This window comes from Lytechinus variegatus, chromosome 2, assembly GCF_018143015.1.
Source record: "Lytechinus variegatus isolate NC3 chromosome 2, Lvar_3.0, whole genome shotgun sequence".
NCBI lineage: Eukaryota > Metazoa > Echinodermata > Echinoidea > Temnopleuroida > Toxopneustidae > Lytechinus > Lytechinus variegatus.
In genome coordinates this window covers 23681422-23703658 of record NC_054741.1, presented here as the reverse complement: position 1 = coordinate 23703658, position 22237 = coordinate 23681422, and the positions used below count along the sequence as shown (strand labels likewise).

The 22237-nt window shown below is 35.0% G+C and overlaps 1 protein-coding gene across 1 annotated transcript in view; it reads left to right on the top strand.

Moving 5' to 3' along the window:
* LOC121407625 (differentially expressed in FDCP 8 homolog) overlaps nucleotides 1–21537 on the top strand; it is a 34103-nt gene extending 12566 nt beyond the window's left edge. The window contains exons 2-13 of the mRNA XM_041598791.1: nucleotides 5230–5905; nucleotides 6635–6792; nucleotides 10800–10949; nucleotides 11411–11558; nucleotides 12877–12941; nucleotides 14354–14450; nucleotides 14896–15023; nucleotides 15538–15651; nucleotides 16258–16338; nucleotides 17684–17824; nucleotides 19915–20024; nucleotides 21226–21537. Coding sequence (XP_041454725.1) covers nucleotides 5305–5905; nucleotides 6635–6792; nucleotides 10800–10949; nucleotides 11411–11558; nucleotides 12877–12941; nucleotides 14354–14450; nucleotides 14896–15023; nucleotides 15538–15651; nucleotides 16258–16338; nucleotides 17684–17824; nucleotides 19915–20024; nucleotides 21226–21334 — 1902 coding nt within the window. The 5' untranslated portion in view covers nucleotides 5230–5304 and the 3' untranslated portion in view covers nucleotides 21335–21537. The remainder of the gene's footprint in view (nucleotides 1–5229; nucleotides 5906–6634; nucleotides 6793–10799; nucleotides 10950–11410; nucleotides 11559–12876; nucleotides 12942–14353; nucleotides 14451–14895; nucleotides 15024–15537; nucleotides 15652–16257; nucleotides 16339–17683; nucleotides 17825–19914; nucleotides 20025–21225) is intronic.
* Nucleotides 21538–22237: the final 700 nt, after the last annotated feature.

Genomic DNA, 22237 nt, shown 5'->3' with positions numbered 1-22237 from the left:
TTTAGAAATGAATAAAATTTCAAAGTGAAACAATGTCAACTTAGAAATTAGAGTCCAGCGCCGGCAACATACACAATAAGACTCAAAACGAAAGCCAATATGAAAAATTTAAAAAACTTGTTCCTCCGAATATCAGTAATCTGACAATTTCTAATTTTGTGATTATTTTGGTGGAAAATCTGTTTATCATGTAAGATTGTTTGCATCATTGAGAATCTACTCCAATCCTACATGCCTAGAGCCTGCCACACACAGGCAGGAAGCCAGTTTTTTTGCAATGTATTGGTTTAGGAAGAAAATCACCCTCAGAACTTGCAAAAGTTTAATTATTGATTTTATTGTTGTCTCTGCTTCGTCATCTGTTAAATGGTTATTTGATGAAAATTCATCACTTTTAAATGTTTCAACTATATTTTGTTCAATATTCTAAGGGTGCGTTTATTCGACACTTTTTTACCCTAGAATCATGATTAGAATCATGATTCAAATCACGATTCTGCAGAATCACGATTGCTCGTAGTCGAAAGTGGAAATAAACGTCTTTCAAATCACAAACATGAAACACGGAAAAAGGGGCGTTTGGAAAGACGTTTCTGTAGAATCACGAACGAAAAAGGTCGTATAAACGATATCGTGATTTGAATCATGATTCTATGACGTCATTGTGTCGTGCTTCTTCCGGGTTCGACTCAAAGGCGCGCGCTGTGTTTCGTGCAGGTTAATTTTCGTGTAGCAGTATTGCCAGTGTACTAGTACCGGTATATGCCAATTGTCACGTGCATTTAGGAATTATCATTCTGTGTATTGTACCCCCGGGGTTGTACTGTAGCGTCATTTGTATATTTCATTGTTTTCATCAATCATATCTTCAAGTTCCAAAGGCACAAATTGGACTGACGACGAACTCAGGGCTCTGCTTGTGCTTTGGCCTGAAGCAAAAGCATCCCTTACCGGCGGTGCTTGCGAGGGAGGGATTTCTACGGAGATGTGGCACCGCCTGTCGAGACAAATACCGTGTTTACACATTGACTCGGCTCGGGGGTTGAACACGAGAGCCGTGCTCAACACGGCAATTTTATGCTGTGTAAACGCGATCAGAGTGATCCGCGAGCCGTGTCGAACACGGCTTTATCGATCCTACAAAATCGAAGGTTTCAACCCGCGACCCGAGTCAGACTCGGCAATTTTTTCGTGTGTAAACAGAAAGCCGTGTCGAACTCTCTTGACCTAGGTCACTGCGCGCGCTTTCACTTTTGGCATTGTTGTTCGCACGGACAAGATTCGATTCCGGCGGTGAATTTCCCGCCTTTAATTTGCGACGTCATAATTCTTCCGTTCGAGATCCGCGAGCCGTGTTGAACTCGCCTTTTCATATGTACGTATGAACGCGATCTCTGATCCCTTCTTCGCAGTCTTCAACCCGGCTCGCGGATTCAACACGCGAGCCGAGTTGATGCATAAACACGGTAAAAATTAACAGAATTCGTGCCCAGTACTACGGCTACCGAACACCATTTTCGATGAACCGACAAGATTTAATACAAGTAAACAAAAACAATACGAGGTACAATACACGGAATTCTGGAAGTAAAAGATTTATTTTTCGGAAGCCGAGTAAAGGTTGCACAAACGATCGCGCGTTAGCTCGGGCGGCAGCAAAAACTAGCAGCCTACTTGAAGTTAGATACACGCGCGAAAATGTTGACCTATACTTCCTGGGTCAAACTGCGCACTGTGATGCGCATTGGATCGGCCCGAATTCAGGGAGAAACAGCGTTAGAAAGATGGTCGTATAAACGCTGATTCTGTCGGATCGTGATTCATGTTGCTGTTTTGAATTATGATTCAAATCATGATTCAAATCATGATTCTGGGTTGAGGTCGCATAAATGCAGCCTTGAAATACGGGACAAATAGGCGTCCCGGGAAGGGTTTGTCGGGACACCAGGACAAAGGCACAAAATACGGGACGATCCCGGGAAATACGAGACGTCTGGTCACCCTGAGTTTGAGACATTCGCCTATCACCGTGTTAAACTGGCGAGAACTGAAACACAATTTCTACCAGTCGACTACTCAAATATTTTGTTGAATAAATAAAAGTCTAGCCTATATTCTTCTAAATTATCTTATTTAAACTTACATCGTTGATCGTGTACTTTGACAATGACATGACATGTTTGAGGTCCATAATATGATAATACATTTTACACAGACCATTTTGTCGCCTGTATATCCCCCCAAAAGTCGCTATCTTTAAAATATAAAGTTTTTGCGAGTTCTGACTTCTGCATTTTTTACAAGTTCTATTTTCTCTCTCACATCATCTCTAATAAATCGATGAATCAAGAATTTTCTTTCTTGTCGAGCATGATTTCGAGTTCGAAAATGCATTTCGGTGCTGAAAATGTGAAACGGATGAGCAAAATTCTATTTTGAAGTGATTTTTTTTGTTTGCATGATTCATGAATAAATTATCAATTTTTGTTTGGTCTTTATATATATTTCTCAGGCGGAGTTTTCTTGACGCCGATACATGTATTAAGGAAGGGCTTTTTCTGTGGGCAAATGGTCATTTTCTGATTTAAAAAATACATGTATGTCACATACCGACCCCAAAGCTTTAAACGCAAGGCGACGTCAGACTAATGAGTCATAATTTTTCTCGAGTTTGAGCGAGGATAAACTGGCATTTGATGTTTATTTAATGACCCTTTTGAAAATTTAGTTGAATATAAATGACAGTACATACCTCTAATGAATAACAAATGTCACATTTAATTTGTGCAGTGTGGTGACGTGAATGGGCCTGGATCGAGCTGGTCCTGTGTGTGGTCACAGGTCGAACATGCCCATATTATTGAGAATCTGCATGTGGTGTGTGTGTGTACAAAATGTGCATGCAATCAACAGGTGTGAAGACAAAGGGGGTATCTGTTAGCCCCTTGTTTGTGCCCCCACAGACAAAATCCCTAGGCAGCATTAAGCGTTGTCCCTGTCCGTTCGCCCATCCTTCCGTCCGTTTGACCATTATGATTTGAATCTACTAAATTTCTCTGTTGTATTATGCATTCAAATAATTAATGGTAGCCTATTTTGTTGAGATATGTCTTAATCTTTTTCCTTCTCACCATATCTTTACATTTCAATCCCTTTCTCACTGCATGGACCTATGAAGAGATGGTTGATTAATGCGAACATTTCTTTGATGCAAATGATAGTCACCTGGGGGGTGTTTCACAAAGATTTAAGTATGACTTAAGTCACACTTAAATGCTGACGCGTATATGCAACGCGCAATCTTATTGATAGATACGCAGTAGTGCGCGTCCTCATGGCACGATCTGACCAATGCGGTCAAGCCTTTCATACCGTACGCAACTCGGCATTTAAGTGCGACTCTAAGTCATACTTAAATCTTTGTGAAACACCCCCCTGGTTATGTGCATTTTAATCAGAATATACAGGTGTTGTGACAATAACAACTACCATGACTACCAAGGCTTATCAGATCACTTAAAGGCCAAATCCACCCCAGAAAAATGTTGATTTTAATCAAAAGAGAAAAATCAAACAAGCATGATGCTGAAAATTTTAACAAAATCAGATGTAGAATAAGAAAGTTACAACAATTTTAAGTTTAGCTTATTTTTCACAAAACGGATGTGGGAACAACTGTGACATGCAAGTGAGAGAGTCGATGATTTCCCTCACTCTTTCTTGTTTTTTATTGTTTGAATTACACAATATTTTAGTTTTTTACTGATCTAGTCGACAATAAAGACCAACTTGACTGAACCATAAGATGTTAAAACAATGGTAATACCACATGTTCTGGGAGGAATTATATAAAACTTTTTCACTGGACAACTGGGGAGAAATTTAAAATATTTCATAATTCACATAATGAAATACAAAAGAAATAGTGAGTGAATGATGTCATCGGTCCCTCATTTGCATACCGACCAAGATGTGAATATAACTGTTTTGTGAAATTGAGCAAAACTTAAAAGTGTCATAATATCTTTCTTACTTTTCTTACGATTTTGATTATGCTTGTTGAATTTTTCTCTTTTCATTCAAATCAACTTTTTGTTGGGGTGGACTTGTCCTTTAAAGAAGGAACAGTTTTCCTGGCCTTGACTTTGGTTGGCTGATGCCCTATTTCAGCACATACATTTTGATCAACATGCTTCTTATTTGGAGCACCAAACTTGAGAAGCGGGCAATTTTTGTAATATAAAATATATTACCGGTATTTGATCCGCTCACTTCCACTCACACATACATGTAAGGATCTAAATAACATCAAGAGATACACAATATTATGTGCCATGTATACCTGGCATATTATGGAGACACCTGGGAAAAAATGGAATTATAAATGGTAAACAATCACAAATTTGTCTCTAATAAAGTAATATGCAGACATTTTTTCAAATGAAACACATGGAAGTAAGATTTTAAAGGTAAAACAAGAACTTCACATCATTTTTCCATTATTTAAGTGATTTATTATCTACTGCGCATACAATGTGTGAAATTTCAATGTCCAATCCCTAACGACTTCAGGCCCTTTTCACGTAGATGATCATAGAATCAAAGTAGACTAAATGTGAAGAGAGTATTATTCAGATGACAATGTCAGCCACTTGTTAGTGAATTTATTATCTAAGCAATGAAGGTCATTCTTTTTATAGGTCCATGGCTCCATGATCTGTGCACTAAACCCACTTCAAGTTGTCTGTTTGTGTAAAGTTAATAATAAATGTAGTACAAGTTTCATTTTCCATATAGTTACATGTATTGCAACATTATGGAAGTGTTTATAGATATTCACCAATTAAATGTCATGTTTTCTGTATCAAAATGCATTCAGATATATATGTAACCCATATATATACAGATTCATAAAACTGAGTAAAAGTTTTAATCACTACACTACTAATTCTAATGTCAATAGTTATTAATCAATGGTAACATCCATTCTTACTTGTATGATAAATGAGAACATCAGCCATTTTCCACTTCGTTATTCCCAGAACAGCTCATTAATCAAATTGCCACACAGGTTCAGATATTCATTCTTTACTCACTCCTTACTTGTAGGCCTATATATGTAAAGCGCTTTGAGCCATCGCTCTGCTGTATTCAGCACTATATAAAAAAGCCTCAATATTTTTCACGATTTGCCAAAGCTCATTAATCAAAATTTCTCTTTTGTTTCAGAAGCCAGAGATTGCTTGCTGATTTTTGGGTTGTTATAATGATCCATAAGAGTTCTAGAGTCACACTTCGCTTAAGATGAGCACAACAACATCTGGTAAAGATCCTGAGGTGAATACCTTCATCAGCTCTGCAGCAGTCATCAAGTTTTCAGGTGGCTCCGTTGGCACAGAAGAATGGACAGACTCCGAAGATGAGGGTGACGCAACGGATTCCAGGACGTCTGATGACCCTCAAAAATCCATCCTACGCAATAAGAACAAGACTGATGCTCCATCGGAAAACACCCTGGACAGCATGGAGAGGGACTACAGGGAAAGGACTAAAGAGGGCAGTGTTCATAGAGATGTTATTGCAAATGGAAATGTGAATCATAAAACTTCAGGAAACCTGATCCAGCCACAGGTATCAAATTTTCAAACGAACACAGATAGAGTTATAAAACAAGCCGCCAGTGATTCAAACTCGACATTTCGGTTGCAGCAGGGAAAAACAGCAGATTTTCAGAGTGGAACTTCCAAAAAGAGAATGGAAGACAATTTATTGCCAGAATCACCGTTTCCTGAGGTGGAGGTAGTTTCTAGAAGACAGGGGAGTTATGATGAGTCGCAGAATCCATTTTCAGATGTGCCTTGTGATGGTGAAGATGTACATATTCGAAATGGTCATCATAATGCTGGTAAGAAACAGAAGATTTGGCTTCTCTCTATTCCCCTTCTCTCTCATTGCTTCATCTACTGCCCTTCTCATTTCATTTCTTACCATCCCTTGCATGCTTCATGTGGGGAGGGGGTCAGAAAAATATTTCAAAAAATTTTTTTGGTTGGTTATTGTCTTGCCAATTCACTTTGGTCATAAATACATGTCATTCTAGGTGGGGTTCCTTGAGAGGAAAACAAGTTCCTTGTGAGTGGTCAGGCGCGGATCCAGGGGAAAATTAATATAATTTGTAATGTAAAAATGCCATTAAAACAGAGGTGTGGCTCCTCTGTTGAAAATGAAGACCTTTTTTTTGCTTGTCAATTTTTTTTGGATAAGAAGTACCCCGAATTGGTGATTGAAAACCTCTCTTTGGGGGGGGGCTTGTCAAAAATTTGCCCCCCCCACCCCTTTTGGAAAGTCCTGGATCAGTCCCTGTGAGTGGTGATAACTTTTTTTTATTAAGTGCCCCCCAACTTTGGTAAATGTTGATCCTCTCCTGATGACGCATCATGCATCAATACTACAATGAGTGTACTGCTGATAGTAACAATAATATGATCAAATTGTAATTAGGAATATGATAATATCACAGCTTCTTTATCATATGCTGCATTGTCACTACAGCTTTCAACATGGCACACAATAAAAAAAAAATTAATTGATTGATGATATTGATGATATATAATTCAATTTATCTATCAAATAGGTTCCAGGAATCATAGCTTTGATGAGAGGCATGACCATTCTTACTCCTATGACGCAGATTTAGATATCAGCTTGCCTTCAGAAGACCAAGATCTAGCTGAAATCACAAATGAAGACCTAGGAGTGGGACTCACTGAAAATCACTTCTCTCAGCCAGAGGTAATTATATAATTTCTTCATATTATTTCACATGTTGCTTGCAAATGGTGAATATTTGCAGGAAACTTGGATTTCCTTACTTATGAAAAAATGTTTTATTGTTGTTTTATATTGGGGTTTTCCCAAAGGGTGTGAATTGTTTGTAATTATGGATTTTTTTTGTAGTTGTTGTTTTGGTTTTAAAGAAGGGCCTCAGAAGAATCAAGTATGGAATATTTCATTGTTACACATACATGTATCTTTGGTTTAGTATTGTTTAGGCTTGAGACAATCTTCGTTATCAATTTCAAAACCTAGTACCGGTATGCGTTTAATCTCTGAAGCAACAAATGCATTTATGCACTTGCAGATCAGATTTATTGTCTCTTGTTTACTAGTTTATGAGCTACTTGTTTACTAGTAATTTGTATTATATGTATTTTATATTAATGTTTGAACATGTTAGAACAGAAAGGGCATTATATGATATACAAATAATGAATGTTTATGAGTGCAATGGACAGAATACTTCATGAGGTGAAAGATGAAATGATCCATTCAACGAGGCGTAGCCGAGTTGAATGGATCATTATTTCATCTTTCACCGAATTAAGTATTCTGTCCATTGCACGAATGAAAAAACATTCATTATTTGGTTTATATGACACATAAAAATTGATTTTTTTTTTTGTGAAATTTATGAATTTCGATGCAAAACCTGCTCATGCAGTGCGAGTTCGGTCTGTTGATTGTTACGTCATTACAACATGCGTATTTATTTGTCCATGAGCTGTCGGTGCGCGCGTGCAATGGACAAAGTCGTATGGATCCAAAATTGCACGATGAATGGATACAAAATTGCACGGTTGATGACGTCATTGCAAAATGGGCTGAATGAATGATATCAAACAACCAATCAAATCGCAAGGATCTATCTAGGTGTCATATAAAAGCCAATGTGTGTTTATGTGTACAAACTCTACAACACAAAGTACACTTTATTTTACATTATAATGAATGCACTCTGCAGTGCCTTTAATCATATGATTGCAATCTAATCTTTGAGGAAATCTGTGAGCTTAGATTGTGCATTGGAGTAATTGATATCACATCCATGTACATGTATGATCCCATTAGTGGCTGTTTCTTTATATATGAGATAGATATGTTCATATATTGTATATTATTTTGATAACATCATGTATTGAAATATTCCTACTACTACTACTACTACTACTACTACTACTACTACTACTTCTACTACTACTACTACTACTACTACTACTACTACTACTACTACTACTACTACTACTACTAATACTACTACTACTACCACTGCTACTACTGCTGCTACTACAACTACTACTACTACTACTACTACTACTACTACTACTACTACTACTACTACTACTACTACTACTACTACTACTACTACTACTACTACTACTACTACTACTACTACTACTACTACTACTACTACTACTACTACTGCTATTACTACTACTACTTCTACTGCTACTGCTACTACTACTACTACTACTACTACTACTATTACTACTACTACTACTACTGCAGCTACTACATCTACTACTACTACTACTACTACTACTACTACTACTACTACTACTACTACTACTACTACTACTACTACTGCTACTACTGCTGCTACTACAACTACTACTACTACTACTACTACTACTACTACTACTACTACTACTACTACTACTACTACTACTACTACTACTACTTCTGCTATTACTACTACTACTACTACTGCTACTACTACTACTACTACTACTACTACTACTACTACTACTATTACTACTACTACTACTACTATTACTACTACAACAACTACTACTACTACTACATGTACAACTACAACAACTACTACTTCTACTCCTACAACTACTGCCACTCCTGAAATGCATTTTCACCTTGTTTTCTTTTTCTTATTATAATTTGTATTATTATCCTATTCCCCTTTCCTTATTTCTTCCTCTACTTCTTTTTCCTTTTCTTCCTTTCCTTTTCCCCTTTGCCACCACCTCATGATCATATATTTTTAACTTTCAAGTTAGCAAGTTTGCATAATGATTCACACAAACTCAAATTCCAAATATCACTGTTATATACATCCTTGTTTATAAAGTATTCTGCTTTCTATCCTATAGGTATTGGTGATAAGTTACTTTCGGTCACCTCTATTGCTGGTATTGATTTCTGCACACAATATCTAAAGTGAAGAGTCTTTTTATATCTAGCCCCTCCAAGAATTCATTATAGATTACTAATACTGCAAATATCAGCCTGATTAGGTATTCTCTCTAATGAGAAAATCCATTTTGAAATGTGTTGCAAAGTACAATACATGCACGATTTGAGTATGCTACTTATGAAGCAACAAATAGATATATTTGGAATAATTTCAAGGTCAAATGATATGTTTTTGAGTTCAAATAATTTATGATGCTTAAAGTAGACCAAAAGTGGAACATGATTTGCAATTATCAGCATGAACTCACAATCTAAGATGGAATAACACACAATTAAAAGTGGATAAAAACATTTGATTACTAATGAAAATTGTATGATTTATTGATTTTCATGATTTTCAACTGTATTTTCAAGGTCATTGTCATGAGAGAATAGTTACTTAATCTGTAGATCCTCCTAGAACTACAGACTACTAATACTGCAAATATAAGCCTGATCAGGTATTCTCTCTATGAGAAAATCCATTTTGAAATGTGTTGCAAAGTACAATGTACATGCATTCCGGTAGCAAAATTTCTCAAGTAACACTTAAAAATATGGGTAAATGTCTATCAAAACACAGAAATTGGCCCCCCTCCTCGATGGGACGGGAGGTGATCCGTGACCTTGAACTTGGCATCTTTTGAAAAAAATCCAACTTTGAGGGTGCCCTACAGGAAAACGACACACTCTTGGGTCAATTTTTTAAATTGTGTTGAGTACATGAAAGTCCGTAAATGTGCATAATATTTGGTTCTAAGCTAATTTAGTTTTGGATTTATGAGCCTCCAAACATGCTTCTGAAATCATTGACATGGATGCTTTAAAATGCCATTTTCGGTGACCTCGTGTGCGAAATTCGGTTGACAGGTCCACGCTACAGTATGCTCTGCATGTTTAGACCAAAAAGTTCTTCCAATTTACTTAAAATGAAGACTGTAATCAATCAATCATTGCTGCAGTAGTCAATCAAAAATAGGCAATTTTATTTAAAATAATTTCTTTGAGTGCGCATTGGTTGCTATGGGAGGCTGTATCTTAGCAACCATTTGACCTTTGGGCAAAATATTTCAGATTTTTCCGTCAGACACTTGGGGCAAAATTTGGTACAAGTTTAAAGAAAATCGAAGAGGGTCGGGTGACAAATTGTCTGAAAATTGGTTGATTTGATGTGGATTGACCCAGTAGTAGTATTACTACTACTCATGATCATATATTTTTAACTTACAAGTTAGCAAGTTTGCATAATGATTCACATAAACTCAAATTCCAAATATCACTGTTTCAGATATATACATTCTTGTTTAAGTATTCTGCTTTCTATCCTATAGGTATTAGTGATAAGTTACTTTCGGTCACCTCTATTGCTGGTATTGATTTCTGCACACAATATCTAAAGTGAAGAGTCTATTTATATCTAGACATGTCAAGTATATTAAAATGATAACATATTTGCTATTCATACCTGTATAATAACATTGTACATTGAAAATTTACACTGAACACATTATGGCAGTGAAGATTTACATGAATGAAAGTATAATCTGTCTATAACTTTGATTTGAATTGTCTGCTCTTGTTCCAACCAATCAGGAAATAATAGATATAATAAAGGCATTAAAAGCAAGACAACAGGATTTTATTATTATTTTATTTTTACACTATTCGATAGTCCCTTCCTCATTTAAACCCCCTCCCCCCATAAAAAGTAGATGATTTTTGGAAACAAAAAAGTTTCACTGAATGTTTATTCTTTTTCCTTTTTTGTACAGGGTATTTTTGGATTCTCTCGCACAGAGGAGCTAGAATTAGCAATAGAGGAATGTAAAGAGTCAGTGAAGGCATCCCCAGAACACTCCGAGAACAGACGCAAGATGGTGGCAAAACTAGTACAACTCAGACTTAAACTACTCCAAATCAAAGTAAATATCTTCTCATTACCTTCTCTCGAGAGCATTCGTTGTAGTTTCAACTTATTGTGACCGTGATATATCAGTAAAAATTTTCCATGCTGAATTAAGCTTGTGATATGTTTTATTTTGGGGTATACTAGTGTGTATGGACTGTACGCTTAGCTAATTCATCCCAATTTATTTTTCTGGTTGTTGGGGGGGGGGGGGGTCCTGTCTCTCATTTGAGTTGAAATTGAGGAAGTAATCACCCAAGGCTGCAAAATGCAACCTTCCTATATTTAAAAAAAAATCACCCAAATAAAACAAATATTCAGTGTTATTCACCTCTTCTGAGTTCAAATTTGGCTTTAAGTCAAACAAATTTCTGTGTTTTCGAGCGATCCGCCTTGGGTAGATTACTCTCATGTCCAGTTGATTTTTTTTTGTCTTAACACTTCTTCATTTTCATGATTTTTTTTGTTTTGTTCCAGGAAGGGGATGAAGAAGAGGAGAAGGAAGATGTGAAAGTTGTTCTTGGTCATCGTTTCTATCGGATGCACGGAAAGAGTCTGAATGACCACTGTGAGGTCTGTCTGTCGGTCATCTGGGCTCTTCTCCAGACGTGGTACAAGTGTAGTGGTAAGTCGAAACCATGCTTTCAAGTTATTTCTTGTTAAAATCTCTTCATCTTCAACCTCTCCCCTTAACCCTAAAAGAGCTGGGTTATTGGGACCCATCTCCCAGCCGAGAGGGGGGGGCGGATTCCACCAACCCCCCCCCCCCCCCCGAGATCTCGGCCGTCGATCGAACGAGTGTGTGATAAAATCTACAAGGCTGTATGATTATTTTTTCTGAAAAAAGATTTTCTTTTAATGAATTGATTATGCTAATTTATGCATGAAATTAAACATTTGCTCTAATTAACTTATTATGGACCCAAAATTACTATTTTTTTATTCACAGACTCTTTGTAGGATTCTAATCAAATGTACATCAAAAAAACTGTGGTATCGCCAATTTTGTCTTATGTATTTTATTGTTTTTTTATTTCTTATGTATTTCTCTGTTTTTTACTTTTTGTTTTTTATTGTTTTTTTGATGGAAATTGTTGCAGACTTAATTCTGATCATAAACAAGACAAAATTAATTGATTTTAACCAGTACAAGTAGAAATAATGATACATTTATGAATTTTGGCTAAATACACAATTTGCATTGGATTTGTACATGAATTCACATTTTTGAGCAATTTTGGGTCTGACATGCACTTACATAATATTGCGTAATTTCGTAACCGCGTTATCCGGCATCGCAAATTTGGTCTCAAAACTTGTGCGAAATTTGAAAGTAAAAAGTCAGTGAGCGGCTTGGTCAAAAAATTTCGTGCGACAGATTAATTGCGAAAAATGTCGAGAGGGGGTGGATTCTGCCCCCCCCCCCCCCGGGCCTTTTATGACTAAAACTTGAAAAGCAATTTCTAAGATTTATTTGCTATTTGTTAAAGTTTCATTTAATGATTATTTTTTCCTGCATGCTGCATTGTATTATTACAGATTAAATGTTTCTTTCATTTCTTGTCTAGAACAGAAAATAGACCAAATTAAAGATTTTAGTAATTTCTAACTTGGGATTTCAGTGGTATCTCACAGATTATATTATGTAATCTATTAGGTGTTCCTTTCTTATTAATTTGGATGCCCCCTCCCTAGCTATCTGTTTCATGCTTTACAATTTATATGTTGAACCTCTTGAAGCAAATATCAATTTAGTCAAAATATAAATGTTTCAAAATATCACATACATAACAGTCATCAAAAGACAAATTAAATGTTTATAGAATTAGGCAATATGGACATTGAAAAATTATGACATCTAAAGATCAAGATAAAAGCTTTTACTGTTTACATATTTCATTATTACTTATTAATATAAGATGTATTTCCTTTTACCCTTGCAGAATGTAATTTTGGTTGCCATGGCAAGTGCCTTAATTTAGTCAAAAGAAAGTGTGTGAGTGCAAAGGTATGTATATTCTAACCTTTTTTTTATTTCTATTATTACATGTTTTTTAATGAATATTCCCTTCATTCTCACATTTCCAGAACCTGTTTTCATGTTTTGTTAAAGATATAATATGTGACATGAAAATGAAATGTAGCATTCATATGAAATAAGGGAAAGTGAAATGCTGTTACCAGGAAGATTATTCTCTTCCTGTTTTTCCCTTTCATTTCAAACCTATACATCCTTGTAAGAAATTGACTGTTCGTTATTTTGTTTTTAACTTTTATTATCCATTGTAAAAGACTGAGTGAAAGTAATTATGCACATATGCTTACGTATCATGTTTTCTTATCAAGTCTCTTTTATAAATTTCCTTCTTTTGATATCAAAATGTGAAGTAGTATGTGGCTAAAATATACATTACAAGGAAATATCACATTTTCATTCCCTGAATTCTGAAACAAAAAAATAAGCAATTTCTAGTTTGAATCAGTGTTCAATTTATTTTGTTTGAACACTTTTTCTTTTGTTTCTATTTGTTAAAATCTTATTTTGCTTTCTTTATATGAACAATTGGGTTCACTGCACTTTCATTGCAATTTGTCTTTCAAATTATACCGAGGACAGATTCTGGAACTTTTGTTGTGAATTCAGATTTTTTTCTGAAAAAAATTATATTATTTTTTCTATTATTGAAGGGAGTATTAAACAAAATGCTAAGTTCTGGAAGGTGAATATCTATGCCTGTTGAGATTTAGAAAAAAAATAAGTCAAAGAAATGTTTTAATATATTTTGCCCACTATGGAAGAGAGTACATCAATATCATGCGAATCTGACAATAAAAAAAGTTAGAGCCCTGTTAGATATATAAGTATTCAAGGTAGATGATATATCAAGATAATCATCTTACATTTTAACGAGAAACGCCAGTAGTTGCAGTAAACACTGATTTCATGAGAAAGTCTATAAAACCAGGCTTAATTGTCAGTATATCATCGAGGATCTAGATCTGGTACAGTTACATAAACTGAACTTTGTGAAATCTTGAAATCTACGCTGAAAAATGTACACACTGAAGATCACCAACACAGACAGGCACACGTGGGACAGTGTATTATCATTGCTGGAATAAAGACCCGACGGAAGTGACCGAATCCGCGATTATTTTGCTTATTTCTCAGCAATTACACAATTTCTTCCAGAATCCTTTGGCACATATTTTTTATTCATACAAACAGACACTTGGGTGTTCATTATATTAGATTCTGTAAAAAGTCATTTTGAGATCGTTACTAATACTGGAATTTATCTTTAACGTTTTTGTAATAAGTACTTTCACATGTCATGAAGGAATGAAAAGAAATTTTGTTGTGCACGCAGATGTATCAAAGCAATATTGAAGTTTTTTTTCTTTTTATTTTCATCCAAGGTTTCACGGCTATGTTTTGATCTCAATATTTGTCCAGAGAAAGGTCTATCACCTCAAAACTATAGGTGTGCAGAATGCAGGGCTCCTCTTGCCTTCAGTAAGTCTCTACACATTTCTTATACAGTGTGTCTCAAAAAAAGAACCCCTTTTTAGAGAGAGAGAGAGAGGTAGAGAGAAATCTCAATCATTGAATATGTAATGATTTTGAATTTGAAAGTATAATTAAGAGTGAAATTTCTATTCTTTTGTCTAAGACCCAGTTCTTAGTGAATCATTTTTGCATGACAGATTTCAGATGATAAATGTTACGCATGTTAGAAGTCTTAATCTTCATTAATTTTCATTATTTTGTGTTAGAAACTAAAGCCCTGTAAACTTCTGATTTACCCATCCATAACTTAAACAAGGCTGCTAGATGCAACTCCTATCTTGTTCTCTTCCAGGTAGCCTGAGACTATTTGACTGCATTATTAACTTTTTTGGCAAATGTAAACTGATATTTCCTAAAATATATAAATATCATCGTTTTCTATTATTTTCAGGTGGAACACAGTCGGAGCCTAGGCTGTGTGATTACAGTGGTCTGTATTATTGTAGCTTGTGCCATTGGAATGACCTGGAAGTAATACCAGCAAGGGTCATTCATAATTGGGACTTTGAACCAAGAAAAGTAAGTCATTACGGTGATGGTGAATGTGATACCCATGAGGATGATGTTGGTGATTGTTATATACATGTGTGCTCAGTGAAGATGTGCTCCAAGTTGAATGTCCAATTTTAGTTCATTCTACATATTTACCTTCTGTTTTGTCTTGACTCATCTTAAACTCAGTTAAAGCTTGGGTTCATAGTTGGTTTGCTTTTCCCAGCAAGTATGTGCATTCTTTACATGATGATAAAACATATTCCTGTTTGTTTTTTACTAAAAAATGTCATTGACACCATCAGACAGAAATAATCATATTCAATCCCTTTGCTATCTTAAAATCCAAAACATGATTGCCATTTTAATTAACTCAATATAAGACAAAAATTCCTTTAGGTGACATAAAAGAAGTAATTTAATAAGAGTATTATGTGTGATCCATTTTCTCATAACATGTATGAATTTTCATCTCTTCATGTCCATTATTAGCACCTCATTTATTTTACAATAAAATTGAGCAATTCCTGTATCTTGTCAGGTATGTCGGCAATCTAAACAGCTTCTCAAACTGATGTGCAGCAAGGCTGTTCTTAGAATTCAAGATCTGAACCCTTTACTCTTCAACTACGTCGAGGAACTCAGCCAGATCAAGGTCAGATCTAAAGCTCATGTTGACTCAATCCATACAATAAAACAAACAAAAAAACATTCTCAGCACTGTAAAAAATATAATTTGGGATTTTGGTGCCCTATAAAAGACTGATATAATGTGACATATATGTTTTTAAGGAAAGAGGATGTAGTTCAAATGTTTGAGGAAAAAGTTTCAAAGCATGTAAAATGATTGTAATATCATACTCTGCATACTTTTCTTTGTTTGTAAAATAGAAAACCAATCCTTTCAAAACCATTGTCATGTTTATATGAAATAGTTGTTTTTCTTGATATTTAGAATTTGGAATAATACATAACATAATTGTTTTTCTCAAACTAACATCATTAACAGCATTCTATCACTCAGAACTTCAGTCTGACTGTGAATAATTAGTATGTAGATAAGTTAAGCAAACTGGACGGATCTTATTTTGCTTCACATAAAGTATAATATCTTATACACTTCTCATCAGGCAATGTAGTGCCTAGCCAAACGGACAGTTTGGATATAATTGTATGCTTGTTATTTGATTCATAGTTTGAATACCGTTAAAAGATTAAATTGGAATGGTGAATTATATTTCAATCAATGTTTGCCTCACAGAAACTGAGGGAGGAGATTCTGATCATGAAGGTTTACTTTCTTTCTTGCCGAAGAGCCTTGGAACAAAAACTACTCAAACAAGTAAGTTTGTCCTGCATTCCACTATGAGGGGTATATACTGTTCATTTAATAGACTTATTTCTTTTGAAATTCATCTTTTTGTTTTTATCTTCATCTTTGTATTTCATCTGTGGATCCATTTGGATTTTGCGATTCCACGTGATTATACCCTCTACAAGATTAAAGGGATGCTGCGAGCTGAGAACAATATGATTTAAACAGATAAAGAAAAATCAGACAAACAAAACACTGAAAATTTGATCAAAATCAGACTAGGAATAACAAAGATATGGCATTTTAAAGATTTGCATTATTCCGGTGAAACATTGCTAGGCATGTCTTCATGAATATTTAGTGAGCAACTTGATGTTATATCCCCACTTTTTCTTTTGTATTTTATTGTATGAAATTAGGTTTATTCAAATGTTTTCTTCCAAGAACTTAAAAAAATTGGATTTAGTGCATTACATATTCATTTCTGCAACTTATTTCATTATAAAGAAGAGACATTATTCACACATTTACGAAAATATGAAACAATTATGATTTCTTGTATTAACATAAGAAAAAAGAAAGTGGGGATGTGACATCATCGGCCCACCTAATGAATATTCATGATGATATGCATATAACTATTTTCACAAAATATTGCTAAACTTTAAAATTCATTAACATGGTTGTTTGTTATCCGATGTTGATGAAATTTTCAGCATTTTGCCCTGTGAATTCTACTTTATAAGATATAAATATTTTCAGCCCTGAGTACCCCATGATAAAATTTGATAATCCAAATTTTCTCATTGATATAATTCGTGTGTAGGAGGTGTAAGCTATTCCTTACTGGCTGATGTGAAACCATCTGAAAGATTTTTGCACAAGCTGTCAGCTATAGCTGTAAACACCTCATTTCTCAGACTTTATTTCCTCCAACCCCTTATATCCTGTCAGGATATTGCAGATAATCCATATTCTTGTTTGTGAGATTCATTGAGGTTTACAAATAATTGTCTGAAAGAGGTATGCTAAGCTATTTATGTAATAGTTAAGGTGATGTTAGTCCTGAAAATCAGTTTTCTAAAACTATTAAATGGCATTTATGTTTGTATTTCATTTTAATTTATTTATTTTTTATGTAGTCAGAATGAGTTTTCATTGTATTTTGATTGTATTTAGGTTTGTAAGATTTTTAAAGTTCATTTAATTTTGCTCATTGGAAAATCTCACAACATTTCTTATTTTTGATTTAGCATACCACCATGCATAAACTACAAAAACTAGGTACTCTTTGACATTGTCTTTGATTTTTCATTTCATTTCCATTGCCTATCAACCAAATTCATCCATGTTTCACCCTTTTATTATTTAGCTCCAGATCAGACCTCACTTTGTTGAGAACAGTGACACCTATTCCCTCCAAGATCTTATAGATACAGAAGAAGGCAATCTGCTCTCCGAGCTAGCTACAATACATGGAGACTATGCAGTTCACATACGAGTTGATTGCCAGGTAAATTAATCAAGAATATTAACTTAGACATTGTTGGGGGACATGTAGGTCTGATAAGAAAATGGCTAGCTGATGATTTAATGTTAACAATTTTTCGGCATTACTCCTATTTGTTTAAGATCACTATGCTCGATCTGTAATGAAAATCGTAACCACCAAGCCAACCAGGCTTAGCGACTTGATCACCAGGCCTTACTTAACCACCAGACTAGCCTGGTGGTCAAATCGCTGCCCAGAAAGCAGTAGATGGCAGGTTTGAATCCCACTGGTTCCAATTTTTTCAGATTTTGATTTTCATTACAGCTCGAGCATAGCGATCTTAAACAAATAGGAATAATGCCAAACATTTGTTAACAAATTATAATTTCCTCCTATTAACGCCTCTTTATTCATTATGATGACTTAACAGTTTAAATGAATAAAAGAATGTTATTCTAAAGTAGAAGATTTACTAGAGTTCAGTATACAGAACACAATGGGGGATATTAACAGTACTTTAACCCTAATTCTCCGGGGGGGGGGGCATTAATGGCCCCCTCCCTCAACAATTTTCGTGATATATCTCCTGCACGAAATTTTTTCACCTCGCAGCTCACTGACTTTTTACATTCAAGTCGCGCGCAAATTTTGAGACCAAAGTTGTGACGCCCGGGTACGCGGTTACGACATTACGCAACATTATGCAAGTGCATGTCAGACCCAAAATTGCTCATAAACGTGATTTCATGTACAAATCCAATGCAAATTGCATATTTAGCCAAAATTCATTAATGTATCATTAAATCTACTTTTACTGATTAGACTTAATTAATTTTGCCTTGTTTATGATCAGAATTATGTCTAGAACAATTTCCATTGAAAAAACAATAAAAAACAAAAAGTAAAAACAAAGAAATACATAAGAAATTCATAAAACAATAAAATACATAAGAAATTTATTTCCAAACCAAAGTTTTTTTGAATTACGATTGTTAAGAATGCTACAAAGAAAATTTTTACCAAAAATTAGCATTCTAGGAGCTTTATTTAGTGAATTAGAGCAAAAAGTATGATTTATGCATAAATAAGCATAATTAATTCATATAAAATAAAATCTCATTATTTTGGAAAATTTTACCATACAGCCTTGTAGATTACATCGCACACTACCAGCGTGCAAATTTTTGCGTCGCTCGCGCGATCGGCGGCCGAGATCTTAAGGGGGGGCCATAATGCCCCCCCCCCCCCGGGAATGACAAGAATCAAAATACCCCGGGAGATTTATGGTTAAACAATAATTACACCCTCTTGAAATATGGTCGGTAAGAAGGATTCTCAGAATTTATATTAGTTTGGATTTAATTGAATAATGTGACAATTAAACTGGTTGTTCTAATCCAATCATTCTTTTATGACGATGCAAAATATATATTTTGTCAACTTTGTGCCTGTGAAAGTGTTTGAAACAGTTTGTGGCACCATGCTATTATTGGGAATCATATTTTCATATCAATTTACTAGGAAGATTGTTGGCAGTTGAACCAAATCTCTTCAACATTTTGTGTTTTTTTTGGGTAGAATCCTTGATATTGAGTTGTTGTTTTTTATATTAGAAAAACAACTTTGTGGAACATCCAGTGAGGTACTGTCTGTAATGAGGCAGTTAAAATTAAAAGATGAATATGATTCTGAGTAAAGAATTAATCTGTTGTCTCACGATGCGGCAAACAGACAACAGATTAATTCTTTACTCAGATTCAGCTACCACAATGATCAACATCTTCCGTACTATGAATATGATTATTTTGACAGGTATATAGTTGTGGTCAATTTTTGTGGTGTTTGTTTGATTTGCTCATGTAAGATTGTGTTTTTATGAACATAAGTTGCCTGATTTTGCATGCATATGACTTGTTCTCATTCACATGAGATTCAATTATCAAGCTATGGTATATGTAGCTTTCAATAATCAATGATAATATTCTTTTATGTAGCTCTTCCTATATTGCCACCTTTACTCTGACATATATACTACTGGATGAAATATTTTGGATTGATATTATGGTTAACATCAATAACATATTTTTCATTTTGTCTCCTTTGTCTTTCAGATATGCCAAGGCAAGGGTTTTATATGTGAGATATGCAATTCCGATGAGATTCTGTTTCCGTTTGATATGATAGCTACGTTATGTGCCAACTGCTCGGCCGTCTACCACAGGTAAAATAGTAGTTATGCAGCCTTCAGCAATTTGTATACTGTGTATTCAAATGATTACTTTCACAAAGATATAGTCCTCACAAACTTTTAACTTCATTATACAGTATGAATGAGACAAAGAAATAAAATCAAGAAAGTTAAGGCTCTATCGCAACGTAGTTACAATTGTTATTGAGAAATTACAAGTATTATTTAATAATTTCAACAAATGAAATGTGATTTAGATGCTATCTGCAATAGCACCAGGTGTAGCTGATAAGAGAATTGATCCATAGCTGATTGTCAAGAGAGAGAGCAGAGTGATCGGGGAAACTGACCGTTTGTCATGCAACTGTATTTATTGATATGCTGGCAGTCATGCAATAAAGTTTTAAGTTATAGAAATGTAGGCATTTCCCTAAGGCATTCCACAGTTGAAATGCAGCCCATGTCATTTCACCAAACTATGCAAAATTGTAAAGGAGGTAATCTTGAGAGGTAAAAAATTGAATTGGGGATGTGTGTAAATGTTTTTTTTTACAACTAATACCTTTTTGTAGCAAAATTGCTTGAAAACACCAAATATGTGCCAAGGGCTGGGAATATAGATACAGATGGAAGCAAAATCACTTTCCCATTTACTCACAACCAGTGTTTTTTGCAAACCTGTCCCTGATAACATTGCTCCCATCAGGACCATGTTGGTGTTTCATAAAGCTGTTTGTAAGTTACGAATAACGCACATCTGGGCCCCGTCTTACAAAGAGTTACGATAGATCCAGTCAATCGTAACTCTATGGAAATCCATCAGTGTCATAATTTTTTCTGCAGGAAATTTGTGAATTGTCCTACATAAGCAACAAGAATACACCAAATCTTTAAGAAATCAATTAATTCATGGATATACATTTCGTATCTAGAACAAACATGCATTTTTTAGGTTGACTTTGTTGGCTTTCCATAGTTGTGATTGATCAGATCAATCGCAACTCTTTTTAAGACAATGCCCAGGTGATCCTTTCCTGTACCATGTGAGATATCCCCATGTTACTGACTTAGCACCTAAGAACATGATCCAGTCATGCGTAAAGTCATGCATAACTTTACGAACGGCTTTAAGAAACACCTATCTGGTGTCCTGATGAAAGAAGATGAAAAATATAAAGTAATATAAATCTATATGTTGCTAGTGTTATTTATTGATCCATATTTTTTTTTACAGGGACTGTTTCTACAAGCGGTCAGGTGATTGTCCAAGATGTGCCAGGCTCTCCCAGCGAGCATCCGCTGACCGGCCGGCCTCAAGCCCTTCAAGACCCATCAGTAAATGACCAAGATAGATGACCATAGATGACCATTCATGAGAACAGGTGATACGGGTGAAAGATCTCATTTGAATCATTATTCCTGGAAAAAAATTAATTAAAATGAATATTTCTGATTTATTTTTTCATTTCATGTGGAAGCATTGTGATGTAGTGGTTCTGAATCTTGCCTTCTAATCAGAGGGTCATGTTTTAATCTCATAGTGGCACTACCAACCAGCTGCTACCAACGTGTAACTACGTTAATCTACATTTTACCACTCTCAAACCAAGTGGGTACCCGGTAGGATGCAAATTATGTCAATGTTGCTGGCTTAAGAAGCAGAGTGATTTGACTGCTTATTGCTGGAATACTCCCCAGGGAGTGGGGACTGCATACACTACATGTTCGCATGCCAGAGACTGGTGATAACTAGGGTAATAATATATCTGTACAAGTGTTTACATATTTTTTTTGTAAGTGATGAGCACTATGGAAGCCATTCATTATTTCTGGACTGCTTGTTTGGTGATTTTTTGTTTCCTTTTTTTTTGGGGGGGGGGGTGTCATATAAAAAAATCCATTCTCAAATATCCCCCCAAAGATCAGAAATGTGTCTCATGAAAGGTTAGGGTACAATCAGATAATCTGGCTTTGGCTCTGATAGAATTTTGTTTGCTGCAAGATATAAATATGATATGCAGTAACCCAAGGAATTATCCATACACTATACAGTAATATCACTGTAAAAGGAGACAATGAAATGCTGGAAATCAAATATTCCCAGTCTGGCTTTTATGAAAATTATCATTGAAAAGTTTGAAAATATGTATTATTGCACTCAATGAAAATCATTCCTGCATGTCTTATCACAATTTGCAACTCGACAAAAAAGGCTAGACCTTTCCTATTCATAAGATATACAATTC